Raw genomic sequence first — 16007 nt, forward strand, 5'->3', positions numbered from 1 at the left:
CCTCCTCCCACCGCCGCGCGCGAGCCCCGCCGAGCCCCGCCGCAGGCGCGCTTCCCGTGGGCACCGGCGAGCGGGCGAGCGGGCGAGGCCGGCGCGCGGCCCGGGCGCCACTTCCTTCTCGCCCCGGCGGCCGCGGGCGGCGATGGCAGAGGCCGAGCGGGGCTGAGCCCGCCGCCCGCAGCCCCCCGGTGCCTGCGGCCCCAGCCATGGCGAAGCAGTACGATGTGCTGTTCCGGCTGCTGCTGATCGGGGACTCCGGCGTGGGCAAGACCTGCCTGCTGTGCCGCTTCACCGACAACGAATTCCACTCCTCGCACATCTCCACCATCGGTAAGGGGCGGTGGCCCAGCGGCGCCCGCCCTCCCCCGGCCCCAGCCCCTTCGGCCAGTGGCGGGGGGTGCGGGAGGCCGGGGCCAGGGATTGAATCTCTGAGCGAGGCGGCCAGCGGGCGGGGAGCGGAGCCCGGAGCCTGCAGCCCGGGACCGGGGTGCGTCTCCAGCCTCGCGCTGGGGAGCCCTCGGGTGGAAACGGGGGCGGGTGTAGGCCTGGGTATCCCGCGCCGGGGCCGCGAGATCAGGACCATCGAAATGACAGCCGTGCGCCCGCCCTGGGAGAGGGGGAGGGGAGCGGTGGGGGGAGCCGAGGCACCGAGGTTCTGGAGTGAGCCAGTGTGGGGTCAGGGTGCAGAAGAGAGGAGGAAGGGAGGGGTCGACAGGATGGAGTTTCCAGGGCACCGTGGTGAAGGTAAACCGCGACCGGGACGCCTGGAGGAGGGCGGAGAGACGGTGCCTGCGAAAGGGACCTACCTGCCCCGGGGTCTGCAGCCATGTCAGCAATACTTGTCCAGACCAGAGGGTGGGCAGGCAGGTGGGATCCACCTGGACTACATCTCTGATCTGGCAGTGCAGGAACCCCCTCCTCCCTGCCGCCCCGGGGGTAAAGGCACAAGCCTGGTGGCATCCGGAAACAGCACTGGAAGGGGCTCACCTATTCCTGGAGTGGGTCTGTGTCCCCTCCCCCCCCCCCATCAGAGCCTCTCCCTCCTGAGGAATTCCACCCAGACCTAACAGGTTCCAGGCTTGGTCATCGGTCAGCCATGAAGCAGCCTCAGCACCCAGGGCCCTGCTGGCTGGCAGGTGGCTCTTCCAATTGGCTGCTCTGGTCGGAGCCCCTGCTGCCATGAGGGAGGGCCCCAGCAGCCTGGAGGATTGCTCTCCCTCCTCCAGCACACACTCCTTGCCAAGAAAGAGAGGGAGCAGGAGGATCACAGGGCCAGGAGGAAGGGAGCCTGTGGTGGCTAAGAGGCTGGCTCTGTGGTCGGGTGCACCTGGACCAACAGTGACCTTGACTATCTGCTGAGCCCCTACGCTTTAGTTGCTCCTCTGTAGAATGGGCAGGTGTTGTGAGGGTTAAATGCTGTCCTGTTTGGAAAGCACTGAGCAGACATATGGTGAAACTGGCTCAATGCTGCTTGTTATTATTATCACTGGCATTAAGCTCTTAGGGTCTCATTTGCTTCACTGTCTGCAAGGAACTTTGGGTGAGGAAGCAGAACTTGTCTGTCTGTCTTGGGGGGAAGGTGCCGGGGGCAGGAAGGCAAGCTCCCAGGAGATCTAGGAGCTTGGGCTGGGCCACTGCCAGATGACAGGCATCTCGGAGATGAGCAGGGTGCACACGCTGAGCCTTGGCTGAGAGAAAGCAGTGTTATCTGGTGTGGGGTGGGAGGAGAGCTCGGGATGAGGCAGGTGTTTGGAAAAGCATGAGGGTTAGGGAGTGGCCGAGGAACCAGATGGGGACTAGGGACAGCTTGCAGGCTTGGGGACAAAGGGCAGCAGCTTACCACTTAAGGAAACTTACAGTGGCTGTTTTTGAGTTGGGCCTGGCACCGGGCAGGAGCGGCTGAGTCTGCAGAGAGCTGTGGGCCGCCTGGGGGACCCTGCCTTTTGTCTGAGGGGCAGTGCACCTGCATGTGCTGGCTCCAGGGATGACCTGGGCTTTTCTCTTTGAGCATGTCATTCTTGCCCCTCATTTCAGAAGCTCCAGGGGCTCCTGCATTGTGCTGTGGGGAGCCAGTGCCCCCTAGGGCACGCCCGTCCCCCATAAGGCAGACAAATGAAGGAACCTGTGTTTCTAAAACACCACGATGAGCCTTCTGAGACTTTGCCCCTTGCCCTTACTGGGAACCCTCCCCTGGTCTCTGTGCCTGGCAACCTTCGGCAGTGCCTTCTTCCTGCCACACAGGTAAATGCCAGGTTAGCTACAAGGAACTGACTGGGGCACCCCTCCCCCAAGGCCCGTGCTCCTCTCGGCCTAAATGCTGAAGGTGGCTCCTGATCCCTCCTCTCTCTGGTGGCCAGGATGCAGGGGACTCCTTCGGAGTCTAGATTCCATGGAAGAGAAAGAAACTTTCTTTTCTTTTTCCAGAACATTCACTTATTTATTTGAAAGGCAGAGTCAGAGGGGGAGATCTTGCATCTGCTGGTTCACTCCCCAAATGCCCACAACAGCTGGGGCTGGACCAGGCCAACTCCAGGAGGCTGGAACTCAATCCAGGTCTCCCAAGCCAGTGAGAGGGGCCTTGAGCCACCACCTGCTGCCTCTTGGGTGCACATTAGCAGGAAGCTGGATCAGAAGCAAAGCTGGGGCAGAAACTCAGGAATGCAGACGTCCTGTCCCAAGCTGAATCTTTTTTTTTTAAAGATTTATCTTTTTATTTATTTAAAAGACAGTTACAGAGAGAGGTAGAGACAAAGAGAGAGGTCTTCCATCTGCTGGTTCACTCCTCAGATGGTCAAAACGGCTGGAGCTGTGCTGATACGAAGCCAGGAACCAGGAGCTTCTTCTTGGTCTCCCACATGGGCCATCTTCTGCTGCTTTCCCAGGCCATAGCAGAGAGCTAGATCAGAAGAGGAGCAGCCGGGACTAGAACTGGCGCCCATATGGGATGCCAGCACTTCAGGCCAGGGCCTTAACCTGCTGCACCACAGCGCCAGCCCCCATTTTTTTAAAATGTGTATTTATTTGTTTGAAAGGCAGAGTTAGAGAGAGAAAGGGAAAGGGGTTTTCCATGTGCTGCCTCACTCCCTAAATGGCTGTGACAGTGAGGGAGGGGCCAGGCAGGAGACTTCCTCTGGGTCTCCCATGTGGGTGCAGGGGCCCAAGCACTTGGGCCATCTTCTGCTGTATTCCCAGGCACATTAGCAGGGATCTGGATAGGAAGTCGAGCAGCTGGGACTCAAACCGGCGCCCACATGGGATGCCAGCATTGCTGGGGGAGGGTTAACCTGGTTGCCAAAACGCCGGCCCCCTCAAGCTGCATCTTCGCTGCTGTGCCAAACGCCCACCCCAGGAAAGCTTTCTTCACACCAGCATTTCTTAGATGCTGAAAACCCACTGGCTTTCTTAGATGCTTACTGGTGCTAAGCTTACTAAAGGGCTGTGATTCTCCCTGTTCTTGGACACGTCTCTCAGCCTTAACCAAAACTTGAGGGGCAACAGTTAGCTGGCCACGGACAGTCTGCCGAGGAGATGCAAGGGCAGCCAGGACACCATTGTGTCAAGGAGCTGGGTGCTACGCAGTCCTGTTCATTAATTCACCTGCTCAAAAAGCATGCGCTGGTGCTAAGACCTGAATTTTAAAAAAAAATGGAATGAAAAGACAATCTTGTTATGATGCAAAACATTTTTTGAAATCCATGCATAAGTTGTTCATAGTAGGTATTTTCCACGGACCTTTGGAAGAACCCCCCGTATGCGTGGAGATCACAATTTGTTATCTTTAAAAATTCTGTTTGCTGTGTCATATATATATATATACATATGTGTGTGTGTATATATATATATATATATATCCCTTTGCCATGCTGGGCTTTGCACTAGGCACCTTTCCCAGGGGCTTTTTTTTTTTTTTTTTTTTTTTTTTTGTGAATGGGGAAAATGAGGCAATTTACTGGTTACTGCCAAGACAGAGTTCAGATTCTTGGCTTGTGTGGCTGTCACCTCGGCTGGCACTTCTGGGATTCACTGTGCGCTCCACTTACAGTACTCCTGCACCAGCCAGAGAAAAGAGCTTTCTAGGGAGAAAAGAGGAGATCTCCCAGATAGACTGAGGCACTGACCCCCTCTCTTGATCCTTCTCTTCTTTCTGGCCAGTGGGTGGGCAGGCGGCCCTGCAGCTGGATCTGAGCCACAGGCATTCCCTTGCGAATGCCCACGCAGAGGGTGGTGCAGAGCGAGGAGCTGGTGCCTTAGTGTTTTCTGCCTGCACGACTCTCTTGCCTGCTAAAGGAAGGGAGTGAGCATTGCCTCCAAAGCACCATGCCAGGCAGTCTAGAGACTGTTGCAGTAGACTTTTTCCTGCCTACAGGAGTGTATGAGAAAACTTCAGCAAGTTCGAGGAGGAGTGAGCAAGCATTTGGTCTGGTGGTACATCCCATATACAGAGTGCCTGGGTTGGGTCCCGGCTTTGCTGCCACTTCTAGCTTCCTGCTCATGTGCACCGTCGGGAGGCAGCAGGTGTTGATGGTTCAAATGGTTTGGTCCCTGCCACCCACATGGGAGACCCAGAATGAGTTCCTGGCTCCTGGCTTGGGCTGTTGTTGCAAGCATTTTGGGGGTGAATCAAAGGATGAAAGCTCTCTGTCTCTGGTGTGAAAATGAAAATAAGGGGGCCAGCATTGTGGTGTACAGGGTAAGGCTGCTGCCTGTCATGCCAGCATCCCATATGGGCGTGGGTTCGAGTCCCAGCTGCTCCATTTCCAATCTGGTTCTCTGATAATGACCTAGGAAAAGCAGCAGAAGATGGCCCAAGTGTTTGGGCCTCTGCCACACACTTGGGGGACTCTGATGAAGCTCCTGGCTTCAGCCTGGCCCAGTCCTGGCTGTTGTAGCCATCTGGTGTATAAACCAGCAACTGGAAGATTCTCTCTCTCTCTCTTTCTCTCTCTTGTTTCTCTCTCTCTCTCTCTCTCTCTCTCTTTCAAATAAATAAATCTTTTTTAAAATGAAATTGAAAGATGAGTTTATTTTGGTACTAAAAATTTGAAATCCATGCATTGTTATTGTTTCATAGTATGCATTTTTTTTTTTTTTTTTTTGACAGGCAGAGTGGATAGTGAGAGAGAGAGACAGAGAGAAAGGTCTTCTTTTTGCCGTTGGTTCACCCTCCAATGGCCGCCGCAGCCGGCGCACCGCGCTGATCTGATGGCAGGAGCCAGGTACTTATCCTGGTCTCCCATGGGGTGCAGGGCCCAAGGACTTGGGCCATCCTCCACTGCACTCCCTGGCCACAGCAGAGAGCTGGCCTGGAAGAGGGGCAACCGGGACAGAATCCGGCGCCCTGACCGGGACTAGAACCTGGTGTGCCGGCACCGCAAGGTGGAGGATTAGCCTATTGAGCCATGGCGCTGGCCTCATAGTATGCATTTTCCATGAACTTTTTGAAGACCTCTTATGTACAACGATTTCAAAATCTTTTTTGCACCAAAATAAACTTATTTTTTAATTCCATTCCCCTCTCTCCCAACCTTTTGAAATATCCTCATAGCTGGGGAGGCACAGACAGGCAGGCAAAAAAAAAAAATGCTATTGCAAAATGAAATATTGTATCCAAAAGTATTTTGCCGTAGTCTTCTTCAAACCTAAGGGATCAGCTGTGACCCACTGTTAGTGAAGATCCCCTGGTCGTTGTCTAAATAGCCATGAAGCTGTGCCGTGCCACAGCCAGTGCACGTGGTAGAGGCTGGAGGCGGGCCCCTGTGGTCTCCACCCAGCAGGGAAGCCTGGAGCTGGACCCTCAGTGTGGGTTGTTTGTCATTGTAGCAGCAGAGGCAGCAGATGGAGCCCAGATAACAGAGGTAGGGATTGAGTGGGTGGCTGAGGGACTTGGAGCAGTCGGGCTGCAGCAGAAGGGAGTTTCAGCAGAAAAGTCAGAGCATGCCTGGCCATCTGTCTCCTTCCCCAGAAAGTGAGACCAAATCTCACGCCTCATCTCCCTGGTCCCTAGACCATGTCCAGCTGAGATCTCAATCCATATAGTTAGATTAGTAAAGGAATGCTGGGCTAGATGGCAGAGGGCATTGAGGGCTGGGCCACAGAGATGGGACTTGAGCCACAGAGGGGTGGGACTTGAGCCTTAGCAACAGGGTCAAGGGGTGGTGAGCAGGGTCCTCCTGGTGTTGGCCGGATGGATGCTTTTCTCCTTGGCCTTCCTGAGTGGCCATCACCAGTCCCTGTGTCTGTGGCTAGGACAGGATCTGCAGGTGACTGATGGGGAGAGAAAGGGTGCAAGAAGCAGTCTCAGCTGACACCAGGCGACCCTGCCGACACTGGCGCAGCTGCTCCGCAGTGTGGTCTGGGGTCTGCCGGCTTGCAGACTGAGAGAGCTGAGTACAGACAGCATTGTGAGATGTGATGGGGCCTCAGGGTCAGGGCGGCGTCCCCGTGCTCCACCGCCCACCCCAGCGCTCGGCAGCCTGAGACACGCGGAAGTGCAGGGAAGGTGAGAAGCGATGCATGGGCTCAGAAGAGTACAGAGGGGCTGGCGCATCATCCGGGACCTCCCTGCCCGTGGGCGCAGGAGACACTTAGCGGACAGGGGAGAATCTTCTGGAAAGGTTGTGGTGAAGGTTGCAGAGGCCCAGGAATGCGAAGCCCCGGCAGAGCCCTAGGTGCAGGCTACCTGCTGTCACCAGAGCATCTGCCCCACAAGGAAGTTGAGCTGCTGAGTAAGTGTCACTGTGTCCTGCCCATCACTCGGGGATCCCAGGCACCGCGCTCAGAGCTCAGATCCATGGAGACCAAAGCACACGGAATCCAAATGGGCCTTCCTGGGCAGCTCCTTCCTGGGCCCTGGTTCTCAGCACGGCTTCTGTCCCAATGCCTCCCTTGCCCTGGCGTTGCCAGTGTTTCAGAAAGCAGAGGGAGCTGGTGGCAGGGGGTGGAGGGCGGGGTGAGGCTGGCTCTCCCTCAAGGCTCTGCCCCTACCAGGTGTGGCGGGGCCTCGGGCTGTGTTCTTGCCAGAGGCACAGGTGCAGGCCGGGCCTCCCCAGCACACCCTGAAGCTGCAGATAGGCTCGGCTGAGCTGTGCCTCTCTAGCCTGGTCACAGGTCTGAGCACTCCGCTTCCCTCCTGCCATCTGCCCCATTCCCTGCTTTCTGCTCCTCCATCTGCTCCTCCCCTCCTCCCCCCACCCTGCTCGCTATGCCTCCCCACCCCGCCCCCCAGCTTTGTAACAGGAAACTCGATATTTGGTCATTACCTTCCTGCCCCAAGCACTAGCTCTTAGCATGCAGCCTTTTTCTGTAACCCAATACTTGTGTCGGTTTCCCTGCACAGCTGTCAGTTTTCTAGCCAGGCTTCTGCCCGCTCCTCGGCTGTTCTGTCACTGGGCTTCACCAAGACCGGCGCAGGGCACCCTGGATATTTGCTTATTCCCATGGAGGAGGAGAGAGTGGTCGTTGACCCCTTCTTATTACTGGGAAAACTGAGCCCCCACCCCCACCCCCACCCCCGAGAAAAGTGACTTCCGTCTCATGCACAGGTGGCCTGGCCTGGAGCCATCTCCCATCTTCCCGTCTGCATGTTGGCCTTGACGTGCCCTTTATCCCAGAAGTCCCCTCCCCAGGAGCCAAAGGGGAGCCGCTGAGCGCCTTCCCCACCCCACGTGCAGGCTCTGGGATTGCAGGGCGCCCCCTGTGGGAGAGTCAGGTGCCTGGGAGGGAGGAGCCTGGCTGGGGGGGGGGGGGACTTGGAGGGTGGTGTCCAAGGGTTGCCCCCCTATGTTGCCATCTTGACCATGCACTCATGCAGTGCTCCATGGCTGAGGCACGGAGATCTGTGGAGAGGCCCAGGGGACTCTGAAGTGGGGGTCCTTCCCTGATGAGAATTTTCTCTCTGCTGATTTTTTTCTCCTGCTGTATGCTGACTTCATTCATTCACTGCTTTCATTTATTTATTTTTTAAATTTATTTTATTTATTTGAAAGGCAGAGTTATGGGGGTGGAGGAGGGAGAGAGAGAAAGAGAGATCTTGTCTTCCACTGGTTCACTCCCCAAATGGCTGCAATGGCCAGAGCTGCACTGATCCAAAGCCAGGAGCCAGGAGCTTCCTCCAGGTCTCCCATGTGGGTGCAGGGGCCCAAGCACTTGGGCCATCTTCTACTGCTTTCCCAGGCCATAGCAGAGAGCTGGCTCAGCAGAAGAGCAGCTGTGACTTGAACTGGCACCCATATGGGATGCCAGCCCTGCAGGCGGCAGCTTTACCTGCTATACCACAGCGCCAGCCCCCAGTCACTCCTTTTATTCATTTGCCCATACTTTTTCTTTCATTTGTTCAGCTCCTGGTATCTACACAGGCCCTAGGTTTCCAGACCGAGCCTTTAAGACTTGCATGGGCAGGTGCTGGCCTCCACAGTGCTCCTGGTCCCCTTTCCATCACTGTTCTGTGTTGAGGGTATGTGGGTATGTGTGCACATACATGTGGGGGGAGTGTGTGTGTGTGCATACACGTATGTGCATGTTGGTATGTGAGTCTGAGTGTGGGCATGAGTGTGGTCTCTGGCTGTCCCTCTGTTTTGCCCTCCTTCCCCCAAGTTCATCATTAGGGGAAATGGCGTGGTTGGTTCCCTGATCTCTTCTGGCTACAAGAAGGGGTTTGGGGGGCCAGTGCCATGGTGCAGTAGGTTAATCCTCTGCCTACACCACCGGCATCCCATATGGGCACCAGTTCAAGTCCCAGCTGCTCCTCTTTCATCCAGCTCTCTGTTATGGGCTGGGAAAGCAGTAGAAGATGGTCCAAGTGCTTGGGCCACTGCACCCACATGGGAGATCTGGAAGAAGCACCTGGCTCCTGGCTTCAGATCTGTGCAGCTCTGGCCATTGCAGCCATTTGGAGAGTGAACCAATGGATGGAAGACCCTCTCTCTGCTTCTCCCTCTCACTGTCTGTAACTCTACCTCTCAAATAAATAAATAAAATCTAAAAAAAAAAAAAAAAAAGAAGAGGTTTTGAAGTGGGGATTGCTGGGGTGCTTGTCTGGGGCAGCACAACCAGGCAGTCACATCCCCCAGGGTCTACTTTTTCCCAGAGCTCACTGGGTGTTGCTCAGGAGTGACCTCTGTGGCCATGACCTCCTGCTACAGCCCATGGGAGCTCCACCTGTCTGGCCCATGCTGGTTTCTCACCCGTGGCTGGGGCAGGGAGGTGGGGACATTCCTGGGCCTCGTGCTTGGTAACTGGAGCCAGCAGGACCACGCAGATTGGGTGTCTGCCTTGGGTTTCAGGTGTATTAAGTTGTTCCCCCGGTGGAGTCTGATTGCCAAGGAAAAGGTTCAGGTCACCCTACCGGTCCTCCAGGCCACGGCTGATCACATTGATAACGCTTGGCACCCTGGGGCAGTGCTGTTTCCACTGAAGTGTGTGGCCCTTGGCAGGCAGGCAAACTGGCACCTGACTTTGACCCTCGAGAGGCTGGCCGGAGGGCGACAGGTGCTGCCCCCACCATGGGCACACCCTGCCCTTACCAGAATTCAGGCTGTGGGCTGACTCTGGGAGGCTGGCTGGGCTCCAGGTGGGTGGCATTTTCTCTTCCTGTTGAACCGTTCCAGCCTCACCTCCCTGTCCCCCTCCTTCCTGTCCCCTGCACAAGCCCCCTCCTCTTCCTGGAGCTCTTTCCATGCCTCAAGCTGTGACTCATGTTCCCCAAGAGGGACCGACAGTGACTGCAGGAGGTGTTAACAGAGCTCCTTGCGCCTGGCCCTGAGTTCCAGGTTTCATACTTGTCATCACTCTCACAGGACTGTGACATCAGGGATTGTCACCCCAGATAACAGGCGAGGAAGGTGTAGCCAAGAGACCCGAAGGGATTTTCCCAGGACCACACGGGTTATTCCAAATTCTGAACTTCCATCATGTTCTTTTTTAAATTCTTATTTATTTTCATTTCATTTGAAAGGCAGAGAGAGATAGAGACAGAGGCAGACAGAGATCTTCCATCTGCTGGTTCACTCGCCAGATTCCCACAACAGCCAGGGCTGGGCTAGGCTGCAGCCACGAGCCGGGAACCCAGTTCAGGTCTCCCATATGGATGTGGATGGCAGGGGCTCCAGCACTTGAGTCATCCACCTGCTGCTTCCCAGAATGCACTCTGGCAGGAAGCTAGAATTGGAAGTGGAGCTGGGACTTGGACCAGGGCACTCCAGCGGGGGAAGCAGGTGTCCCAGGTGACACCAGAACACCCCCCCACACACACCTGTCTTGGTCCTAATGTGCCATAGTTCGTCGAGCTGCACTTCCCCCGTGCCGCGTGGGCTTGCTGTGGAGGCAGACAGCCGTGAAAGATGTGCTATTTTGCCTGGATGTGCAACTCCTTTGCCACCAGGGGCAGGCAATGAACTCTTGCCTATTTTCTTACCCGACACGAGATACCTTAGGAGCCAGGTGAGTGCCAGGCCAGCTCTCCTGCCCTCGCCGCTGGTGCTGAAAGGAGGGCTTTTCAGTTCCTACCAGGGTTCCTGTTGTGGCCCTGCTGTCTCCGGGGTTGTGTCAGGGGGACAGCGAGCACAAGATCAGAACATAGTAGGAAGAGCGAGAGGCAGCTGCCTGGTGAGAGCAGCTCCACCCGCAGGTGTAGCAGGGCCTGGCTCTGGCACAACTCAGTTTTGCTTGTCCATGTCTGTGCGGCATCAGACGGCACCCCTTCCCACTGCTGCACCTGCTCCCTGGGGCAGGGGGATTCCACTCCTGGAATTGCCATCCTGGGCCTGGCACGGTGGCAGCATCGAGGCAGGCAAACAGGTGACCGAAGAACCAAAACACATTGTCAAACACAAAATATATTCTCTGCCCCTTAAGTGCGTGGTGCCTAGCTGGGGCTGGCAGACGAAAGCTGAGAGGCAGGTGGACGCTGGGGATGCTGGTTTAGCAGTGTCCTTCCTCCCACTCCTGGTGGGGGCAGCATCTTGCCACCAGTGTGGGGGAGCCGTTGGGTGGCAGTGGACAGTCTCAGGCTGTGAATTTTTTTTTAAGATTTATTTGTTTATTTGAAAGGCAGTTAGAGGCTAGCGCCAGCAGCCCAGGTTCTAGTCCCGGTCGGGGCGCCGGATTCTGTCCCGGTTGCCCCTCTTCCAGTCCAGCTCTCTGCTGTGGCCCAAGTGCTTGGGCCCTGCACTCGCATGGGAGACCAGGGGAAGCACCTGGCTCCTGGCTTCAGATCAGTGCAGTGCACCGGCCACAGCGAGCAGGCCGCAGCGGCCACTGTGGGGTGAACCAACGGAAAAGGAAGACCTTTCTCTCTGTCTCTCTTTCTCACTGTCCACTCTGCCTGTCAAAAAAAAAAAAAAAAAAAAAAGAAAGAAAAAGAAAAAAAAAAAGAAAAAGAAAAAGAAAAAAGAAAAGAAAGGCAGTTAGAGAGAGAGAGCTTTTCCATGCGCTGGTTCACTCCCCCAGATGGCTAGAATGGCCAGGCTGGGGCCAGGCTGAAGCTAGGAGGTTGGAACTTCATCCTGGTCTCCCACATGAGTGGTAGGAAACCAAACCCTTGGGCCATTTTCTGCTGCTTTTCCCAGGCACATTAGCGGGGGGCTGGATCGGAAGCCGAGCAACCAGGACTCAAACTGGCTGAGGATACCATGAGCTGACCTTGGTGTCTGTCTGGTCTGGATTGGTGGCTATGCAAGGATCCAGCGACCCAGACCCAACTCCAGCAGGCATATGCATTGCCTTCGGCCTGGTTGCTTCTCTGTGCACATCTGTTGGCCTCATATTCCTTTTGTTGCAAGCTGAACAGTCCCCTCTGATCTGCCTGGCCCCAGCTGCATGCCTTGTGAGTCACTGGTGCAGTCAGGGGCTGCTTCTCCATAGAGAACACACTGCACCTGGCCCTGCTTCCACAATACGGGCTCGGGGCTGAGCAGCATTAGCCAGAAACGGGGCCAGGTGAGGCAGGCAGCCCGAGGGGTGTGTCCGATGGGTTCTGGCTTTCCCAGGGTCTCCGAAACCTCCGCTGCAGCTGTGCAGAGGTGAGGTGCTCACTGCTTCTCTCTGCAGCTGTGCCTCTCTGTACCAGGAAAGGAAGGTACAATGCATGTGAAGGCATTGTCAGCGAGATGAATCCGGCCTGGCTGCAATCATGCACTTGAACTCAAGGAGCACGGAGTTCCCCGAAAATAGGTTCTAGTGGGTGTCTCAGTCAGCTAGGGCTGCTGTGACACAATACCGTACAGTGAGTCATCCGTAAACAACAGAAATGTACTGCTCTCGGCGCAGGATCAAGGTGCCAGCAGATTCCGTGTCAGCTGAGTGCTCGCCCTGGGCCACAGAGAGGTGCCTTCGAGCTGTGTCCTCACCACGACAGGCCAGAGGGTGCCTGCCACCTGCAGCAGGCCCCCTGGATACAGGGACACTGACCCCACCCACGAAGGCTCCGCCCTCAGGACCAGACCACCTCCCAAAGACCCCACCTCCACACATCGCCACGTGGGGCCTTGTTTCTTTCTTTCTTTCTTTCTTTCTTTTTTTTTTTTTTTTTTTTTTTTTTTTTGACAGGCAGAGTAGACAGTGAGAGAGAGAGACAGAGAGAAAGGTCTTCCTTTTTTCCGTTGGTTCACCCCACAATGGCCGGTGCGGCCGGCGCACTGCGACTGGCGCACAACGCTGATCCGAAGCCAGGAGGCAGGTGCTTCTCCTGGTCTCCCATGCGGGTGCAGGGCCCAAGGACCTGGGCCATCCTCCACTGCACTCCCGGGCCACAGCAGAGAGCTGGCCTGGAAGAGGGGCAACCGGGACAGAATCCAGCGCCCCAACCGGCACTAGAACCCGGGGTGCCGGCACCGCAGGCGGAGGATTAGCCTAGTGAGCCGCGGCACAGGCAGGGCATTGTTTCAATACACTGATTTTGGGGAGACACAAACATTCAGACTACAGCAAAGTGGGCCTGCTCCCCTTGTGTCCCCACCTCAACCATCAGGATAGGTATGGGCTGTTGAGAAAGATAGAAGATTCCTCAGCTCCGAAGCATTGGGGAACCACTCATTGAATGAAGAGCACCCTGGGTGGGTTTTAAGACTGGCTTTCCAGCTCCAGGCTCAGCAGTAGGGTATGGGTTTCTGTGCCTCTCTGTGCCCCGTGATGATGATGGTACCCATGCACACCTGCTTCACAGAGCTGGCGTAAGAACTGAGGGCGTGGGATCCCTTAGCTAAGGTGCGGCTGTGCTTAGAGATGGGCTGGATGAGGTTCTCAAACTTCAGTGTGCCTAGGATTCAGTGGGCTTGGGGCACCCTGGGAATTTGCATCTCTAACAAGCTCCCTGCTGAGGCCGATGTCACCGGTAGCTGCAAAGGACGGTGGGTGGCAGAGGACTGGACAGCGTCATCCTATCTTCAGCAAGGGTTTCTTGGGTATGTTTTGCCGCCCGATCCCTAGGAAGCCTCTACTGAGCAGAGGGTAAGCTGGAGGGAGAGAACTACAGCGTGGCAGGTGCTCACGTCCCGGTTTGGTTTATATCTCACACCGACCTGGAGGAAGTCACTGATGGACTCCTTCTATGGATAAGAAAGCTGAAGCTGGGAAAAGCTAACTTGCACAAAGTCACACAGCAAAGGGCCAGCAAAGGGCCAGCGCTGTGGAGTAGCCGGTAAAGCCGCCTCCTGCAGTGCCAGCGTCCCAGTGGGTGCTGGTTCCAGTCCCGGCTGCTCCACTTCCGATCCAGCTCTCTGCTGTGGCCTGGGAAAGCAGTAGAAAATAGCCCAAGTTCTTGGGCCCCTGCACCCGTGTGGGAGACCAGGAAGAAGCTCCTGGCGCCTGGCTTCATACAAGTCCTGGCCCAGCTCCCACCATTGCATCCATTTAGGAAGTGAACCAGCAGATGGAAGATTTCTCTCTCTCTCTCTCTCTCTCTCTCTCTCTCTCTCTGCTTCTGCCTCTCTGTAACTCTGCCTTTCAAATAATAAAAAAACTTAAAAAAAAGAAAATCACACAGCAAGCACCTTCACCAGGACTGGGACTCCGCTCTTTTTGACTCCAAGGCCACTACACTGCAGCTCTCAAGCTTTTCTTTATCTGAAAATCACAAGACAATGCTGTGGAAAACAGCTTCCTGGACCCCCCTCTCAAATGACGAGTCAGCAGGTCTACGTGGGACTGCCCATTGCACCCCAAAATAATCTGTGGTGTCAGTTTTTTAAGATGAGGAAGGCTTTCATAGCAGTCAGTAGGAGGCAGGCTGGCTCAGCCCTCCCTCCAAGACTGGGGGTCTGGGACACTTCTCTGGATTGGGTAGGGAAGAATTGGGCAGCGCTGATGCCCGTGAGACAGGTGCCCATGGGAGGGGCTTGGGATCAGGCTAGCCTTGCATGATTGTGTCCAAAGCAGCTCTTCAAAGAAAGCAAGGACTTTAAAAAAAAACGATTAGACCCACTAGTAAAGCATAACATAGGGATTTTTCAGGAAAAGAGTGGGGTGGCAGAGAGGCAGAGACAGAGAGAGAGGGGGAGAGTTAGAGAGAGAGGTATTCCATCCACTGGTTCACTCAGAGCTGCGATGATCCAAAGCCAGGAGCCAGGAGCTTCTTCCGGGTCTCCCATGTGGGTGCAGGGGCCCAAGCACTTGGGCCATCTTCTACTGCTTTCCCAGGCCACAGCAGAGAGCTGGATTGGAAGAGGAGCAGCTGGGATTTGAACCTGTGATCATATAGGATGCCGGCACTGCAGGCGGCGACTTTACCCATTCTGCCACAGTGCCAGCCCCCTGCCACCATTTTTAACAAACTACCCCAGTGATGCAGTAGCCAAGGAGCCACCAAGTGCACCTTGGGATAGAGAACAAGTCTGTTACAGCTCTTGATGCTGCAGGTGCAGAGCCTGGGGCTGCAAGTAGTTCACAGACTTGAGCAGGTGTGGGCATCACCGCAGGGCCTGCCTGCAGCAGCCAGGACGGTGGCTGTGGGCGGGTGCTGGTGCACACACGTCTGGATCAGCAGTGTGCTGAGCAACCTCGGTGCCTGTGGCGGTGAGAAGGCAGGAGGGAACCAGGTCAGACCACCAGCATGTGAGTTGGTCCTGCAGAGCCCAGCAACCAGGCAGAGAGAGAGAGGAGCCAGGATAGGCACTGGGTACTGAGGGCCAGGGTACGTGGGAACAGAATGGAAGGGGTACATTCCTGCTGGAGCTCCTGGAGTCGCTGACTTTTTAAAATTATCATTATTATTATTTCAAAAGGAGGGCAAGGGCAGGGGGGCTTCTTAAGCAAACAGACTCAGCACTGTTTCTTCCATCCTTGCAAGGGGTCTTCGACAAGTTCATGGAAAAAAGCATATTGTGAAAAATCTATGCTTCTTGGGTTTTTTTTTTTCTTTTTTGGCTTCAAAATAAACTTCTTGTCTAGTTCCATTTGTCTGTAAATATTTTGAAGTTCCTTGTATGAATGTCCTATGAACAGCCAAAATGGAAGCATTTTTCTTCTTTTTTAAGATTTATTTATTTATTTGAAAGGCAAAGTTACAGAGAGGCAGAGAGAGAGAGCAAGAGAGAGAACAAGCGAGCTTCCATCCACTGGATCGCTCCCCAGATGGCGGCAATGGCCAGAGGTGAGCCAAGCCGGGAACTTCTTCCAGATCTTTCACACGGGTGCAGGGGCCCCAAAGACTTGGGCCATCTTCTACTGCTTCCCCAGGCCATAGCAGAGCTGGATCAGAAGTGGAGCAGCCAGGACTCGAACCGGCACCCATATAGGATGCCAGCACTGAGAGGCAGCGGCTTTACCCACTACGCCACAGCGCTGGCCCCACATTTTACTTCTCACACTTGTTAAATTTGAGGGCCTTAGTGAGGTGTCTGGCAGCGCTTTGAGCCCCATAACTGCCCAGCCATGGTCAGGGAAGGGCACAGGCATTGTAGCACAGCAGGTTAAGCCACTGCCTGCGGCGCCAGCATCCCATGTGGACACTGGTTCGAGTCCCAGTTGCTCAACCTCTGATCCAGCTCCCTGTCAAATGCACCTGGGAAAGCAAT

General features: G+C 55.4%; 1 protein-coding gene and 1 long non-coding RNA gene across 4 annotated transcripts in view; one reads left to right on the forward strand and one right to left on the reverse strand.

The window, feature by feature from the left end:
* Nucleotides 1-1264, reverse strand: part of LOC127488638 (uncharacterized) — a 57243-nt gene extending 55979 nt beyond the window's left edge. The window contains exon 1 of the long non-coding RNA XR_007916411.2: nucleotides 807-1264. This is a non-coding gene — a long non-coding RNA (uncharacterized lncRNA). The remainder of the gene's footprint in view (nucleotides 1-806) is intronic.
* The window catches only part of RAB15 (RAB15, member RAS oncogene family), a 25786-nt gene continuing 9779 nt past the window's right edge, over nucleotides 1-16007 (forward strand). The window contains exons 1-2 of one of the 3 annotated variants that reach the window (XM_070065035.1): nucleotides 208-330; nucleotides 15489-15583. In XM_070065035.1, coding sequence (XP_069921136.1) covers nucleotides 15565-15583 — 19 coding nt within the window. In that variant the 5' untranslated portion in view covers nucleotides 208-330; nucleotides 15489-15564. Of the gene's footprint in view, nucleotides 331-15488; nucleotides 15584-16007 lie in introns of all 3 variants that reach the window. The other 2 variants (XM_051838730.2, XM_017339024.3) reach the window with 2 other exon arrangements.

Source organism: Oryctolagus cuniculus, chromosome 20 (genome assembly GCF_964237555.1).
Source record: "Oryctolagus cuniculus chromosome 20, mOryCun1.1, whole genome shotgun sequence".
Lineage (NCBI taxonomy): Eukaryota > Metazoa > Chordata > Mammalia > Lagomorpha > Leporidae > Oryctolagus > Oryctolagus cuniculus.